The sequence below is a fragment of the Schistocerca gregaria genome, chromosome 6, assembly GCF_023897955.1.
Source record: "Schistocerca gregaria isolate iqSchGreg1 chromosome 6, iqSchGreg1.2, whole genome shotgun sequence".
In the NCBI taxonomy this organism is placed as follows: domain Eukaryota; kingdom Metazoa; phylum Arthropoda; class Insecta; order Orthoptera; family Acrididae; genus Schistocerca; species Schistocerca gregaria.
In genome coordinates this window covers 523363957-523381801 of record NC_064925.1, presented here as the reverse complement: position 1 = coordinate 523381801, position 17845 = coordinate 523363957, and the positions used below count along the sequence as shown (strand labels likewise).

General features: G+C 38.5%; 1 protein-coding gene across 2 annotated transcripts in view; it reads right to left on the bottom strand.

The window, feature by feature from the left end:
• Positions 1-1049: 1049 nt before the first annotated feature.
• LOC126278984 (F-box only protein 22-like) overlaps positions 1050-17845 on the bottom strand; it is a 167627-nt gene continuing 150831 nt past the window's right edge. For both annotated transcript variants that reach the window (XM_049979286.1, XM_049979287.1), the window contains exon 10: positions 1050-1401. In XM_049979286.1, coding sequence (XP_049835243.1) covers positions 1268-1401 — 134 coding nt within the window. In that variant the 3' untranslated portion in view covers positions 1050-1267. The remainder of the gene's footprint in view (positions 1402-17845) is intronic.

The following is a 17845-nucleotide window of genomic DNA, read 5'->3' as shown; positions in this document are numbered from 1 at the left end:
ATGCGCCATGCGGTGTCTTGCACAGTACATATGTAGATGCTGATGTAGAAGTGCATGTCCACCATGTGACATCACATTAGTCACACTTTTGTATCTGATATGTCCTTTTGCCACTAGGTGGAAGAGCAATCACATCTAGGCTTGTGAATTAAAAAATATGGATGGTTATTAACATAAAAAGTATTTAAAGAATTAAATATTAATAGGCTCTTCTCCAGATTCATTTATAATACTTTCATTAATAATCTGAGGTTTATTTGCATTTACATTTATGATTTGTTTCCTATACTAATTAAATTACAAATATGTTTCTTTGATCAGCCCATGTACGGCTTGGGCTTGTACATCAGCATGTACCATGTCAGGAGACAAAGAAGCCCAATGTGCTCTCTGCAGAAGTAATTTAGTTGGATCTGTAATATCATGTTAGATAGAGGAAGGTCTTTTTACTCCAAAATTCCTATACATGCTGAAATGTACTTGAGAGAGAGAGAGAGAGAGAGAGAGGGGGGGGGGGGGGGTTAGTGCGAGAGTGTTATTTTAGCTGTTGAATATGTCTTTTTGGTCTTCTTCAGGGGTAGAAAACATGAATGTTGGTATTTTTGTGTGAAATAATTTATCTTGCTTCTGAAGTTATAGGAGAACCAATGTTCAGAGTTTAGTTCAAATGGTTCGAATGACTCTGAGCACTATGGGGCTTAACTTCTGAGGTCATCAGTCCCTTATAACTTAGAACTACTTAAACCTAACTAACCTAAGGACATCACAAACATCCATTCCCGAGGTAGGATTCGAACCTGCGACCGTAGCGGTCACACAGTTCCAGACTGTAGTGCCTAGAACCGCTCCACCACCCCGGCCAGCTTCAAAGTTTAGTCCTGTGTTATATTTGAGGTTTCCCAATTCCTGAATTTCTTCTTAAACAGCACAGATCATGGTAGGATAATATTCACTATTTACATTCAGAACATAAGGATGAAGTGTAGAATGTTTCCATTTAGAAGCAGTGGAGTCTTTTCATATAATAATCCTAAACAAGAGACAATATGTCACTTTTCTTATGCAATACACTTTTTGCATTTTATTCAAAATTTTATTTTACAGAACAATCACAGTATTCACAGACAATGAAATATGCACATTTATTTTCAACATAATTCATTATCAGCTTCTTATTGATTATTCAACACTGTCTATTGAGAATGGAATGAGAAACTGCTTGTGAAAATTAAGCAAAACACACAAAAAAAGAAAATAAAACTAAATCTCACTTTTTTTTCTGAACACTGTTAGGTCCAAATGACAAATGCACAAAAACTGAAGTGTAGCTGTGTAGAAGATCGTCCACTACTGAAATACGTTTCCGTTTTGGTGCTTCAATTCCAGACTCTTGTGTCTTACCTGGAACACAATAAGAATGTTAATTGTTTATTTGTATATGTTCCTATTGTCTATGAATGTCAGAGAGAAAACCACATACATTATTTGCATGTTCCACATATCATTGTGAATTCTTGCTATAATGAGGAGTGACTTGATTATATAGTGCCCTTTCTCGGTAAAAAAAGAGACAACATGTTGACTATTTACACGCCTGTCTTATGCTGCTACTTACTTCTTTACTTTTTACATGTAGAGGTTTATACTCTGAAACTTTCTAGCAGATTAGAACTGTACGTCAGACCGAGAGTTGGACTTTGGACCTTTGCCTATTATGGGCAAATGCTCTACTGGCTGAGCTCCCAAGCACAACAACCTGTACTCACAGCTCTTCTCTCATAAGTATCTCATCTTCTACTTTTCATACTTCACAGAAGCTCTCCTCTGAAACGTGCAAGACTAGCACTCCTGAATGCTGGGGAATGATTCCAGAATGTGAACGTCCCAAGGTTCAGTCTTGGTCTGGAACACAGTTCTAATCTTCCAGGAAGTCTCATATCAATGTGCACTCTGCTGGGGAGTGAAAATTTCACCTATCCCCGATGTTATTCAATCTGTATATTGAGCAAGCAGTAAAGGAAACAAAAGAAAAATTTGGAGTACGTATTAAAATTCATGGAGAAGAAGTAAAAACTTTGAGGTTCGCCGATGACATTGTAATTCTGTCAGAGACGGCAAAGGACTTGGAAGAGCAGTTGAACGGAATGACAGTGTCTTGAAAGGGGATATAAGATGAACATCAACAAAAGCAAAACGAGGATAATGGAATGTACTCAAATTAAATCGGGTGATGCTGAGGGAATTAGATTAGGAAATGAGACACTTAAAGCAGTAAAGGAGTTTTGCTATTTGGGGAGCAAAATAACTGATGATGGTCGAAGTAGAGAGGATATAAAATGTAGACTGGCAATGGCCAGGAAAGCGTTTCTGAAGAAGAGAAATTTGTTAACATCGAATATAGATTTATGTATCGGGAAGTCGTTTCTGAAAGTACAGGGTACGTTCCGAAAGTAATGCAATTGAATTTCCCGCGCCGCTCCTAGTAGTCGGAGTGGGAGCGGGCCACATGGAGTAGGTGGAGGGGACGCTAAGCTTTGCCGCGAAACCGGTTTCAGTGGTCTCCGAGCTGTGGAAGCGGCAGGACGTCTGTTATTGTAAACCTCTGCGTGCCGACCGTGTCACGGAAAAAATGGAATCGACGATCGAGCAACATTACGCGATTAAGTTTTGTGCTAAACTGAACAAATCTTTTGAGGAGACTAACAAAATGATTCGTGAGGCTTACGGGGACTCTGCTCTGTCCTACTCACAAGTTTCGAGGTGGTTAAAGGCCTTTAAGGAAGGCCGGGAAGAGGTTCACAACGAACAACGCTCTGGGCGGCCGTCAACCAGCAAAACCGACAACAATGTGGCTCGTGTGCGACAACTGTTGGACTATGACCATCGATTGAGTATCAGGATGGTTGCCAATGAACTGAACTTGTCGTCTACTGTTGTTTTTCGCATTGTTACTGAAGATTTAGCGATGAGGAAAGTGTGCGCCAAGCTCGTGCCCAAGGTGTTGTCAGACGACAAAAAGACCAACCGAGCGGAAATTTCAAGTGAACTTTTGCAACGTGTTGAAATTGAACCTGATTATTTGGACAACGTCATCACTGGTGATGAAACCTGGGTTTTTGAATACGACCCAGAAACAAAACGCCAAAGCTCTGAGTGGCACACTGATCAGTCCCCCAAGCCCAAAAAGGCAAGAATGAGCAAATCAAAAGTGAAAACAATGCTCATTGTCTTTTTCGACAGCAAAGGAGTGGTCCATAAGAAGTTTGTTCCTCAAGGACAGACAGTTAACGCTGCCTACTACGTGGATGTGCTGGAAAGACTCCGCAAAAGGGTCGTCAGGACGAGAAAGGACATCTCTGCTACCTGGCAACTCCATCACGACAACGCGCCTTGCCACAACGCGCTACGAGTCCGCGAGTTCCTGGCCAAACACCAGGTGCCAACGCTGCCCCACCCCCCCTATAGTCCTGACCTCGCCCCAGCTGACTTCTTTTTGTTTCCTAGGATTAAGTCAGCCCTGAAAGGAACCCGTTTTTCGTCCATAGACGAGATCCAATCCGCCGTGACGAAGACCTTGCGAGAGGTCCCAGAAGACGCCTTCCAGGGCGCGTACCGGTCATGGCAGAGTCGCTGGAAAAAATGTGTAGAGGCCCAAGGACAGTACTTTGAAGAATTTTAAGTGTTTGTGCAAAACTGTTCAATAAATTACTTTAAAAAAAATAATTGCATTACTTTCGGAACGCACCCTGTATTTGTTTGGAGTGTAGCCATGTATGGAAGTGAAACATGAACGATAACTAGTTTGGACAAGAAGAGAATAGAAGCTTTCGAAACGTGGTGCTACAGAAGAATGCTGAAGATAAGGTGGATAGATCACGTAACTAATGAGGAGGTATTGAATAGGATTGGGGAGAAGAGAAGCTTGTGGCACAACTTGACTAGAAGAAGGGATCGGTTAGTAGGACATGTTTTGATGCATCAAGGGATCACAAATTTAGAATTGGAGGGTAGCGTGGAGGGTAAAAATCATTGAGGGAGACCAAGAGATGAATATACTAAGCAGATTCAGAAGGATGTAGGTTGCAGTAGGTACTGGGAGATGAAGAATCTTGCACAGGATAGAGTAGCATGGAGAGCTGCATCAAACCAGTCTCAGGACTGAAGACAACAACAACAACAACAACAACAACACCTGCTGCTGCCGCCACTTCATCCTTGTTGAACAGATGAAAATTGGGCTTGTGTTCTTTAAGTCAGGGTTGATGGTGCTTTTAATAATTCCTATATACATAGTTCCTATGCGCACCTGATCAAATGTGCAAAGGATTTTGTATACTCATGCCCTTGCATGTGCACTAAATTGTATATACAATTACTAAAAGAACCACTGAAACATTGTTTGAAGAGTTACCAAATTTGACTCTTTGATAATATATTTTAACACAGTTCAAGCATTACAATTCTAGGATGTACAGAGAAACCATAGAAATTAAAAACACAAAACCAATTTTACCACAACAAATTAATGGCTAAAATTAGACATATGTGGGACTTAGTGCTGTTTCCTTTTTTTAGCATTACATCTTCTGATGTACAAGCTCTGCAACACATGTCAGTGTGACTCCATGGTATTTGTCAGTGCTCAGATGAAGTCACAACTCAACAGTTATCATTAAACAGTTCAACTGTTCTGGCAAATAAAACAAGTTTTCATTTGAAAATTAATTATGTTTTTGTAGTGTCTGAGTATACTTTGCACAGGAGTGGATGAAATATCAGGCACACAAATGCACCTTCGATCAAAGCATAATGCACCTAAAACCAATGTGTTAGCAACTGTATTATGAAAAGGATATATTATAACAACAAAAATAATCAATTTTTGACAATACAATGTAATTAGATAGATAAAAAAATCTACTCATCAGGCTCAGACAGCAGAACACACATACAGAAAAACATATTACATATGCAAGCTTTCAAACAAAAGGGCACGCTTACTGGATGGGGTGAGAAGAATCTTTCCTTCTCATCCCGTCTGGCGAATATCCTCTGACCTGGGCTCTGATTGACTTTTTTACACTGTAGCCCTTTTCCTAAACCATTCCAATCCTTTTCCTTTGCCCTTCACCCCTCCTGCCAGAAGAACGAGCCACTCCCTCCAAAAGCTTGCTTATGTAATACATTTTTTATGTGTGTTCTCCTGGTGCCGCTTGGTGAGTATAAAACGATATATTGTTGCTTGCCATGTAGAAGAGACACTCAGTCGTGGACAGGCACAGTGAAGAGACTGCTGTATATTTAAGCATGTGGCCAAAAGGACTATTCCTGAGATAGAAAACACACACACGCGCATATAACCACTGTCTTCAGCCACTGTGTGGCTGTTCCCTATTTTGGAAGACTATTTTGGCTGAAAGCTTAAACATATAGTAGTCTTTTTATTGTGCCTGTCTGCGACTCAAAGTCTCCTCTATATGGTGAGCAGCATTCTTACTCTTTTCATAATACTGTCATTACTTCATCACTGTTTAAAAACAATGTGTGGCAATTTTTGGTGGTTTGGTGTTGTTTCTTCTGGTTTAGACTTCTAACAATAAAAACTTTGCAAGATTATTCTGTAAAGATTTAAAAACAATTCCCTTCTTAAAGCTTATGGTTGTGAAGCCTACAGTTATTTGTTCTATGACGAAATTTGGGCCAAAGTTCTTCACATCACACTGTATGTGAGAAAAACCAGAAGAATTTTTATCCAAGTTGCAAAATTCAGGTGAGATGACAAAACTTTCATGCTCATAATGCTTTTTGCCACTTAAATGGTGACAGAGGGGGAAAAAAAAAGCACTTGCAAGCTGACACCAAAAGAGAAATCCCAGCCTGAGACTGACAAATTCTTTGTTGATCAGTGTTTGGCTGACAATAGGGCCCAAATTATAAAGTGCACAACTCAGCACATTTTGAAATTTTATAACAGAGCCAGTTCTAACATGACAGAGGAATAAAGGTAGCACAATCAATGAAGGAAGTTGTTGAAATGGCTGACAACCAAATTAAATAATGTTTGCCCATTCAGAAGAGGCAGAAAAAGCAAACAGCTCAGAAATAAAGTCAGCAACTTCTAAACATTTTGTTGGGTGCTGCCAAAGTGGAGTGAGGAGCTGTTACATCAATTACTCAAATACAATAAATTTAGAGAGATACTGATGCATTTGACAGTTCCTGATACTGCTGGTAGGAATACAAATAAATTATTAAGAAACACTATTACTCAGTTTTTTAAACCACAGTTTCTTTCTCAGGAAGAGACATGAGAAACATAAGGGCAAGATGGGAAAGAGGTGGAGGGAGATCACCCAGAATCAATTTAAGAGTCATCCAAGGGATACAAGACCACTGACAGTATTAACAGGGCATGGCACTTTGTATTCAGAGGTAATCAGTAAACAGCTGGGTCATGGACATTGCTTGGTGGATGAGTCAAATGAAGCCCTCAGCACACAAGACCACCACATATGCTTACGGTTGTGAAGCCTCCAGTTATTTGCCCCAGCAGTACTGTGTATATGATTTTGCCTTGGATTCGATTTGGATTCTCCATAATTTACTCACACTAATCTCAGATTTTGCCTATGGATATTTTGGTTCATGACTTCCAATGTGAAGTAACTTGCCCTCATATCTGTGATAGCACTTATTTTGAACATTACCAAGGCTTCATTATGCTCTCTATGTTCATCGACATATCAGTCAGTTTTTATGGATTGGAAATCTTTAACTCAAGCACTGCTTCGCGGGCCTAAAGAAACAGAGGTTACTGTGTAACAGTTGTAAAACAAAGGATAGGACTGTAGATAAGAGAGATCCTGAATGGAAAAGAGCAATGTGTGAAGCCTTCAATGTCTATTGCAGCAGAGTATAGTCAAATGATCTTTTACAAAACCCAAAGAAATTCTAGTTGGATGAAAAGGTTGTTAATGGCACCAGAATTAGTGTCCAGTCCTTGTCAGTGAGATAGGAACAAAAAAGCAAAAGCTGAAATGCTTAACTCTGATGTGTGATGTACCTTTTGCATTTCTTGCTTTTTGCTTATTATGTTATTTAGAGTCATTTTTAGGATTCCATACCACAATTGGTAAAAATGGAAACCTTGTAGTATCACTTTGTCGTCTGTCTGTTCAACTGTTAAAAACCATTTTTCTCAGAAACGGGTAGATGTACAAGTTGAAAATTATGACCATACTAAGATCTATGGTCCCTTGGTGGTGTTATAAACATTGGAGCTTCTAAATCAGTGCAATCAAAAGATATGGCCATTTATGTAAAATAGTTTAATACTCGCAAACTCACTCACCAAAACCTTCACCTAAGTGAAACAAAATATCTGAGAATTGCTAATTTGTAATTATATCACACAAAAAAGATATTTCTTTTGTCATTCATTATCCAGTGTCAAATTTGAAAGTAAAATTTGAAAGTAAAACAGTTGGTAGTTCTGCTTTCAGACTGAGTGGATCACAGTGATAAAAGTCAAACATTAGGCGAGGAATGACTTCATTGGTCATATGATGCATTTCAGAATTTAGCCATCACCAGCCATACCCAGAAGTGATTATTGCACCCTAGTGACTGTACAAGTGATACCACACTATCCAATGACAAATGAGTCATTTGAGCAAGCTGTCATGTCATCATACATCTGTGATTTTGGATGATTTGATCAATGGTCTCCTTATTCACATCACCCACTGCCGTTGTGGTGTAATTTTAATTGATTTTTTGGAACGTGGCTCCACAATTACCGGGACTGTTACTTTTTGTCATTGGACAAGATGCATCATGCCATCAAGACCCACAAACCACAGCTTCTGCGACAGATCATCAGACTACACCATGACAATGTCAAACCCCATACAGCCCTTATGATGCAGGAGAAAATCAGGAAAATGGGTTGTAAAATTGTTCCTCAACCTCCCTCCAGTCCAGACTTGGCTCCGTCTGATTTTTACCTCTTTAGTCGTCTGAAAGTCCACCTGCGTGGTAAGACATTTGATAGTGAGAAAGACCTTATTTTCTGTGTCAAGCGATGGCATAAAAGTCTACCAAAGTGCATTTACATCATGGAAAGAACGTTGGGCAAGATGCGTCACAGCTGATGGAGGCTACATTGAGTAGGCTCAAAGTATAGCTAAATGATCCAGATATGTTCACAAAATATTTCATTCTCCTCCTGCAAAAAGTAAAAAAAAAAAAAAATTAGAGATCACTGTGCAAAACTTTTTGAATGCCATCTGTATCTAAACTTTTATTATATTAGAATGCCAAGCCCAACAATGTATAAAAGGATCAAAATACCACAAGTGAAAATTTAGTACCAAATGCACAGCTCTACAACAACTGCTGTTAACATTGGAAAGGTGCTACATTCCATGTACTTACTCCTCAGTGTTAGATAAAATGGTGGAGGTAGTAAATGTTTGTACCAGTTTGGGTGGAAAGAAGCAACAAATTAAAGGAGAAGGTATGGCTGCTGCAATGAGGAAAAAGTTGAAAAACAGAGGGAATGAATATGTTTTAAGTTCAAGTAATAAATGTATTCCTGCAAAAGCTCATCAAGTGCAGGAGGTATGTCTCATTACTGACCACTAACCCACACCATAGCTGGAAAGAAGTGTTCATTCTTGTTACAAAATTTTGTCGCAAATATGAATATTTTTGACATCAGTTGTATTAGGCACGGAAATCATACCTGTTGGTTACACATGAAAATTTGTGCCTCATTGATACTTGAATCCAGATTTCCTGCTTATCATGGGTGATGGCCTTCACACAGTCACTGAGTCGCAAGACTTATCAAAACAGCATTGTGCCAACTGGTGGTCCATGCCATCAGCCAGACATACAGTAATACAGTAGCTGGGGAGTTATTTACATGTGCTGATCAAACCACCGGGCATTACTGAGCCAGTAGCTGTAACAAAATGGTTGCCGTGCCACTGGGCAATTCTCATCATATACTGCAGTAAGTAAGGAGCTCAATGATAAAGAGCATCGGATTCATGTCATGTCTGACAGCTTGCTCCAGCCAGCCTCTGGGCATACTCCTTGAGATCCGAGGTTCAATCCCATTGGGATGCCCACAGAATGCAGTTAAGACTTTATGCAATGGCTGTTGGCTGTGCTGGGTGCAGTCACTTCAGTTTGCAACAATGATGCATTAGCTTCGGCTGGCTGTGGCCACTGCTGCTGGTAACACTCAGTACACTGCCTCCCAGCAGCAGTATGAAGATGACACACACTGCTGACAGACTATGCACACCAGATGAGGGCATGCTCTTGTGTACGCTCTAGCTTGATGAATAATAAAGAGTTTTCATGAACTCTGACTACCTTGTGCAGCCATCCTCACCTACCACATACTACTGTCTCCCTCCTCAATCAACTCAACCCGCAAAGCTCTGGCGGAGAGCAGCTAAACCATCCTGACAGACGAGGAGAAGAGCTTCCTGCCCTTCTGCTGTAACACAATCTGACCCCTGTGAGTGCTAATTATAAAAGTCCATCCATAGTATTTCACAATGTACGAACTACCCAGATGACATGACAATAAAAGGAACTACTTAGCAGCAGTGCATAAAAATTTGCATAATTTATTACAGCCTCCAAGCCAATGTAGCAAAATGTACACAGGAAAAATTTAGATTTTTGTAAACAAGCGTTAAATATTTAGAGCATATTTTAAGTAATAATGATCTTCAGTCCTTTGATGAACATACTGATGCCTTAAATTAAAAAAAATGAAATAATTACAATCTTTTCATCATTATGAGAAACTTGATTCAAAGGGGCACATTCACCTACACCAGCTGTGTAAAATAGATATCAAATTTATTTGGTCCTGTACATGTTGCAAGGTAACCCTACCTTCAAAGTCCTGATTGCTATGTTTGTCACTGTTCCAAGCTTCCAGAAAAGACGGTGCAACAGTAGCAGAGGTAGGACGTATTTCTCAGTAAGTATAATTATAACAAACTTTATACACTATCTCACAACATGCAAATGCTGACGCTTTCTTCTGCCAACTAATAGCTGTGACCACCTATTTCAATAGTCAGGATGCACAGTGTTTTGTGATCGAGGGCCAAATGGGACACATCCTGTACATGTTTCCAATTATGGCAGAAGAGTTGGTGGACCAAGGGATGGGCAATGTTAGCAAATCATAGATGTTGATTTTGGTTTCATCATCAATGTCTAATCAATGGTGATCAATCATAACTGACCCCAAAATATCAATGTTAAATTATGAATTAATGGAACAGTGAAAAGCAATATACAAATACACCTAACACTCTATTTATTAATCAATCAATACAGTAATAATTATCATTATATATCCTGCAATTTTTTATCTGCAAACTGTAAAAATTACATTTCTGAGTGATATCTCCCTCTCATTGTTAAGAGATAGTATACTCTCCTTTTGAGGACAGTCTTCCAGAAGCTGACAATGTGGCTATACATCTCAAATATTTTAGTGCATTTGTTTTTAGCTTGGATAGGTAGTACTGATGGTGTGATACGATACTTTTAATGGATTTTGTGTAAGATCTGGAAGGCAATCTTTCAGATAATAACTCAAATGCAGTGGTAGGTCCATTCATGTTTGCTGATTATTCTTTTCTTGTGCTACTTTACAATATTAACTCCATCAATCTAACTCAGTTTTTCTGTTTTCCTGTACGAGAGTCCGTTGGAATTGGCCAACTCAAACGAATACCTGGTTATAACACTTTGTATGGTTATGAAATGGAATCATCACATAGGTTCAGTCGTGGGTAAAGCAGATGGTAGACTTCAGCTTATAGGTAGAATACTGGGGTATTCATGTGACTGGTTCTAGAATATTGCTCAAGTGTGTGGGATCTGTACCAGATAAGATAAACAGGGTACATTGAGCATACACAGAGAAGGGCAGCACGAATGATCACATGTTTGTTTAATCCATGGGAATGTATCACTGAGATACGAAGCAGCTGAACTGGAAGGCTCTTGAAGACAGGCGTAAACCATTCCAATCAAGTCTATTACAAAGTTTCAAGAACTGGCTTTAAATGGTGACTCTACAAATATACTACAATCCCCTGTGTTTCACTCGCATATGGATCATGAAGATAAGATTAGAATAATTACTGCAGGCACAGAGGCAGTCAAACAATAATTTTTCTCATTCTCCATATGTGAATGGAACAGGAAGAAATCCTACTAACTGGTACGATGGAATGTACCCTCTGCCATTCATCTCACAGTTGGCAAGTGTAGATGTAGATAGCGTTGCCTATCCTCACTGAAACTCAATTCAAAAGGTTGAAATAGAATAAGATGTTTGTAAGTCATGTGCAAATAACATCTGTTTTTCTCACTGGAGAGGAGCACTGGATGATGAACTATAGTGACTGGCTGGTGACGACAGAGAGAGAAGAAGCAGCAGGAGTTATTGACTGGAACCAGAAGGGCGAAGAATCGGAATCTTTCATTGGTTTACTTGTAATTTGATTCATGTGTTGCTACTTGTTTTTATTTCTGAAAGTATTAAACTTGAACTAAAATTAACTTTTGAACATATGTTGTCAGCACAGTTACTGACACGAAATAATAACAAAATTATGTAAATAAAAATTTATTGTCGATGCAAAGTTTTCCTTTAATTTTCATTACTAATGCTACTAAAAAAATACAGTCTTTATTAAATTAACTGTGAAATTGTTCTTATGTTGCCGCAATTTTCAGGAATCTTTTTGTTGCCAAATAAATTTACTGAAAAGTATTGGTAAATAGATTTTTAATTGTTAAAATTTGGAAGTTGCTGACCAGTAGTTTACTGTCAGTAAAAAATCATTTATTTAAATTATCATTCTCCCACGGAAACTGGTAACTGAAAAAAGTAAAACATACAAGAATATGAGAGATTCTTCGTAGTTGTGAGGTGTGTTAATTACTGGTTATATTTGCATGCAATATAATAAGTAAATGTTGGGGAATTTTTCAACTTAATTTTGACTGAATGAATGGTATTTTTTTCTGTCATCACCTATGGGCCACATACATTTTGATTGACAGACGTTGATTTTGGGTTGGTGCACTCAATAGTTCAACTGAATCCTTTTACCCACAATTACCAAGTATTACATTACACAGCAGTTTTTCCACAGCTTTTGGTAACTGTTTAGTTGAAGATCTGTTTCTGACTGTGGAATAATAAGTAGTGCTTGGTTATTAGCACACACCTGAAAAATTTGCATTTTTCAATAAAATGCAAAAACGCAAAATTACGTAATAGACACTCTTTCACTGTGAACTGTATCCAGATGCACTACTTTATATGAAACAGTTTGAAGCAGCTTTACTTTCTGCATTTAAACATCAAAAACATGATCAATTTTCAGTTACTGGTATTGCACATCACCTGGTGAAGCTCTATTTGGAAAGACAATGTGTGTAACATGTCTGCAAAATAAAAAACACACTTGTTGCTCTGGTGCCATACCAATTGTGGGCAGCTGATTCGTATTATATGATACAAGCCGTGTACTTTGGCCAACTAGCTGAAATTCAGAAGTTGATATAATGTGGACGCTTCTAATATGGCAGCTTTAGGTGGTGAGAGTTTTAAACCATGGTTGCATCAAATGCTAATAGTGGTTGGGCTTGAACTACCTCATTTATGACAGTCTGCCAACCTCAGCAAGCATTTGTGAGGTAGCCATTACCGGAAGCATTCTGTTGTGCATTGCTCACTGTTTTCTTATTTTGAAATGAGTGAAAAGACTAATCCTGATCCAATTTCTATTACAGCCCCCACAATATCAGAAGTTATCTGCAATCCCTGAGTCAATTTTGCTATTGCAGAAACACAGAGCACAAGCGCAGGCTCATTGCCCTGCAAGAAGGAGGCAGAGATTGTTCCCCCACACTGCTCCTCTCCCCTACAGTAATAATAATTCAAGTTTGTTTATGCTGATGGCAGAATGTTAGTTTATAGTGTTCATGCTCTTCACTATACTGACCAGAAAAGAAAAGCAGTCAATGTATTTCAAGTTTATTGAAAGTCTCCTCCTAAAGTGAGAATAGAGTTATTTTTGGTTCTCCTTATGTGCTAAGTACTTTGTCTGTCTATAGCTTTGTCAAGCATTGGTTGCACCACTATGAATGCCCACAAAAGGTCAAAATTAATATTCTGCAGATTTTTTAATTATCAAACTGGGTGGTAAAAGAAAAATAGTGCTGAGATACATCTTAATCAGAGATCCACTCAGTTCACTGGTGGGAAAATGCCATTGCTTCTCAACAGAAAAATTATTTGTTGAAAACTTAAATCCAGCCAGATGAAGAAAACAAGCAAAGATCTTTTTGGAAAAGAACTTTTGAAGTTTTTGGAAAGCAAACATTCCATTCAAAAAGCTCTCTAATCACATTCTCTCTCTCTCTCTTTTTAAACAGTCAGTTTCAAAGCAATTTGTCTTCAGGCATGCAGTGTGACAACTTATTAAATTTGCAGGCCTAATCATTTACACACACAAAAAAGAGGAATTCACCAAAAATAGATGTGAATTTTGTCAAAAATTATGGCCTGGGACATAATTTAACACGAGGTGAAAGTGTATCTATGATGAAAAACATGTGAGAGGTCAAATGAGCTGCAATAATATAAATGATGATTGTAATTCATTAATGAATAAAGTTGGAGACTGAGAGAGTATAAAGAAGGTTGAGAAAGTAATGATCGAGGGAGTGGAGCATTCTGGAAAGGCAGCAGAATAGTAACTGAGAGAAATGATAATTAAATGAGGATTTGAAGATTGTGGTAAAGTAGAATTAGAAGAAAAGCTAAAACCTGGGTATTTAGGCAAGGAAAAGAAATATATTAAAACAAAGAAGCAGTGGGATTTTGAGGAGCATTAGCTACATCTGGATCAAGCAAAATCTAGAAGGGGGGAGCAATCAGCAGGGGGAATAACAGACACTTGTGACGCAAATGTTGCAGCAGCTGCTTTGCAAGGAAACAAATGAAAGTCTAAGGGAATACAGCAGCTAGTAGCAAAAAATGAAAGTATCAGTAAGAACATAGACAATATTAGTACATTAAATGGAAAAATTGAAGAAACTAATGAATGGCTAGATATGCTCACTAACCAGTTGAAAGAAGAAATCATGGAAGAGATTACATGCCTCCAGGAAGAGATTGGCAAGAACCTACTGAAGTGAGGGAGGAAGTACAACAGGAAGAGGCAAGCAAATCAAAGGAAATATAGCCTGGAATTAATTCAAGTTTTGAACAGGTCCATGGGAATGTGGAAAATGTAGAATAGCAACTGGGTAAATTAAATGATGGGTTGGAGGAGCAATTAGTGAATGTGGGAAAATGAAATAGATTACTGAAAACGAGCTCAGTGACATTATGCATGAAGTAAATGTAGTAAAGAACGACATAAATTTGAACCACATGGAGAACTACATCCTCTACCATTTTTGAGATACATGTAGGACGAAATCCCACAGAGGAGGGACAAAAAAAGAGTAAAATTAATTATATACGGAATCTTTTAACTGGAGACAGTCTATCATGGTGGCCTGAAGTTAGGGAAAGGTGCAGAATTTTCAAGGAATTTAGTAAATTATTTTAAGCGAACGTTGGTCAAAAGAGAAATAAAGAAAGGTTAAGACTGTTTTAAAGAAAGCACCTAGCTGCAGAAGACGATGAAAATCTGTGACAAAATATTCTGAAGGCTTGTTGAAAAAATGAGAATGCCCTGTCAATCCAGGTGATGCTCAAGAGATAACTGAAGTGTTGTGCAGCAAGTTACCAAATAGCAACAAGGATGTGGGTCCCGGTTTTGATTCCTGGCCGAGTTGGTGATTTTCTCTGCCCGGTGACTGGGTGTTTGTGCTGTCCTCATCCTCTCAACATCATAATTACCATTCGTGACAGGGGATAGATCAGATTGTGTAAAAATTGGACTGTGGAAAAATTGAGACTTTGTACGGGCACCGATGACAGCCCAGTTGAGTGCCCCACAAACCAATCATCATCATCAAGGATCTGTATAAAATGACAATTTCTGACAGTATGAAGAACTTTTCAAACTGAGTTGATAGTGAACGAGGGATTGGAGTTTGGCCAGAGTGGTCGGGCGGTAGCTATTGTGTGTGTGTGTGTGTGTGTGTGTCGCCTACTTGTGTCAATGTGTGTGAATTTCTCTTTTCTGAAGTAAAAGTCTTTTCATTATGGCTGGATAACTCAAAGTGTCATCTTTATAATGAGTAGCATTCTACCTTTCCACAATAATATTCACCTTATAGTTTCATATTTAATAAAAAAAAGATATGCCTTTTTTAATGACCTGTAATCAAAAACATGTTTGTAACAAGGAAATATCTAAAAGTAATTGACTCCGAAGCAATTTGAAAATAAATAGAACTTGATCTACATTGATAATAACCACATCTTGTGCTAGAAGCTAAATGCCATCAAACTATTACAGCATACAAAATGACATGTAACCTAAAAAAAGATTTTCTTCAAAAATCTGCATTTCATCTCAACTTCATTAATGCAAAAGTTGCTGAAGTGGCGTCAAACAGAAAGACTTGAACTAAACGTCCAAACAATCCTATACACGGTTATTTGATCTATAATTCTGCATGATAATTGGTCGTTATCTGGAGAAAGAAAACTGGCGTTCTATGGATCGGTGAGTGGAATGCCAGATCCCTTAATCGGGCAGGTAGGCTAGAAAATTTAAAAAGGGAAATGGATAGATTAAAGTTAGATATAGTGGGAATTAGTGAAGTTCGGTGGCAGGAGGAACAAGACTTCTGGTCAGGTGAATACAGGGTTATAAATACAAAATCTAATAAGGGTAATGCAGGAGTAGATTTAATAATAATAATAATAATAATAATAATAATAATAATAGGAGTGCGGGTAAGCTACTACAAACAGCATAGTGAACGCATTATTGTGGCCAAGATAGACACGAAGCCCACGCCTACTACAGTAGTACAAGTTTATATGACAAGTAGCCCTGCAGATGACAAAGAAATTCATGAAATGTATGATGGGTGACTGGAATTCGGTAGTAGGAAAAGGAGCGAAAGGAAACGTAGTAGGTGAGTATGGGTTGGGGGTAGGAAATGAAAGAGGAAGCCGCCTGGTGGAATTTTCCACAGAGTATAACTTAATCATAGCTAACACTTGGTTCAAGAATCATGAACGAAGGTTGTATACATGGAAGAAGCCTGGAGATACTGACAGATTTCAGATAGATTATATAACGGTAAGACAGAGATTTAGGAAGCAGGTTTTAAATTGTAAGACATTTCCAGGGGCACATGTAGACTCTGACCACAATCTACTGGTTATGACCTGTACGTTAAAACTGAAGAAACTGCAAAAAGGTGGGAATTTAAGCAGATGGGACCTGGATAAACTGAAAGAACTAGAGGTTGTCAAGAGATTCAGAGGGAGAATTAAGGAACAATTGGCAAAAACATGGGAAAGGAATGCAGTAGAAGAAGAATGGGTAGCTTGGAGAGATGAATTAGTGAAAGCAGCAGTGGATAAAGTAAGTACAAAAGACAAGGCCTAGTAGAAATCCTTGGGTAACAGAAGAGATAGTGAATTTAATTGATGAAAGGAGAAAATATAAGAATGCAGTAAATGAAGCAATCAAAAAGGAAAACAAACGTTTCAAAAATGAGATCGACAGAAAGTGCAAAATGGCTAAGCAGGGATGGCCAGAGGACAAATGTAAGGGTTAGAGGCACATATCACTAGGGGTAAGATAGATACTGCCTACAGGAAAATTAAAGAGACCTATGGAGAAAAGAGAACCACTTGTATGAATATCAAGAGCTCAGATGGAAACCCAGTTCTAAGCAAAGATGGGAAAGCAGAATGGTGGAAAGAGTACATAGAGGGTCTATACAAGGGTGAAGTACTTGAGGACAATATTATGGAAATGGAAGAGGACATAGATGAAGATGAAATGGGAGATACGATACTGTGTGAAGAGTTTGACAGAGCACTGAAAGACCTAAGTCGAAACAAGGCCCTGGAAGTAGACAACATTCCATTAGAACTACTGACAGCTTTGGGAGAGCCACTCCTGACAAAAATCTACCATCTGGTGAGCAAGATGAATGAGACACTCAAAATACCCTCCGACTTCAAGAAGAAAATAATAATTCCAATCCCAAAGAAAGCAGGTGTTGACAGATGTGAAAATTACCGAACAATCAGCTTGATAAGCCACAGCTGCAAAATACTAGCACAAATTCTTTACAGATGAATTGAAAAACTGGTAGAAGCCGACCTTGGGGAAGATCAGTTTGGATTCCGCAGAAATGTTGGAACGTGAGGCAATACTGACCCTACGACTTAACTTAGAAAATAGATTAAGGAAAGGCAAACCTACATTTGTAGACTTAGAGAAAGCTTTTGACAATGTTGACTGGAATACTCTCTTTCAAATTCTGAAGGTGGTAGGGGTAAAATATAGGGAGCGAAAGGCTATTTACAATTTGTACAGAAACCAGATGGCAGTTATAAGAGTCAAGGGGCATGAAACGGAAGCACTGATTGGAAAGGGAGTGAGACAGGGTTGTAGCCTGTCCCTGATGTTATTCAATTTGTATATTGAGCAAGCAGTAAAGGAAATAAAAGGAAAATTTGGAGTAGGTGTTAAAATCAATGGAGAAGAAATAAAAGAAGATCAGATGAACGGAATGGACAGCGTCTTGAAAGAAGGACATAAGACGAACATCAACAAAAGCAAAACGAGGATAA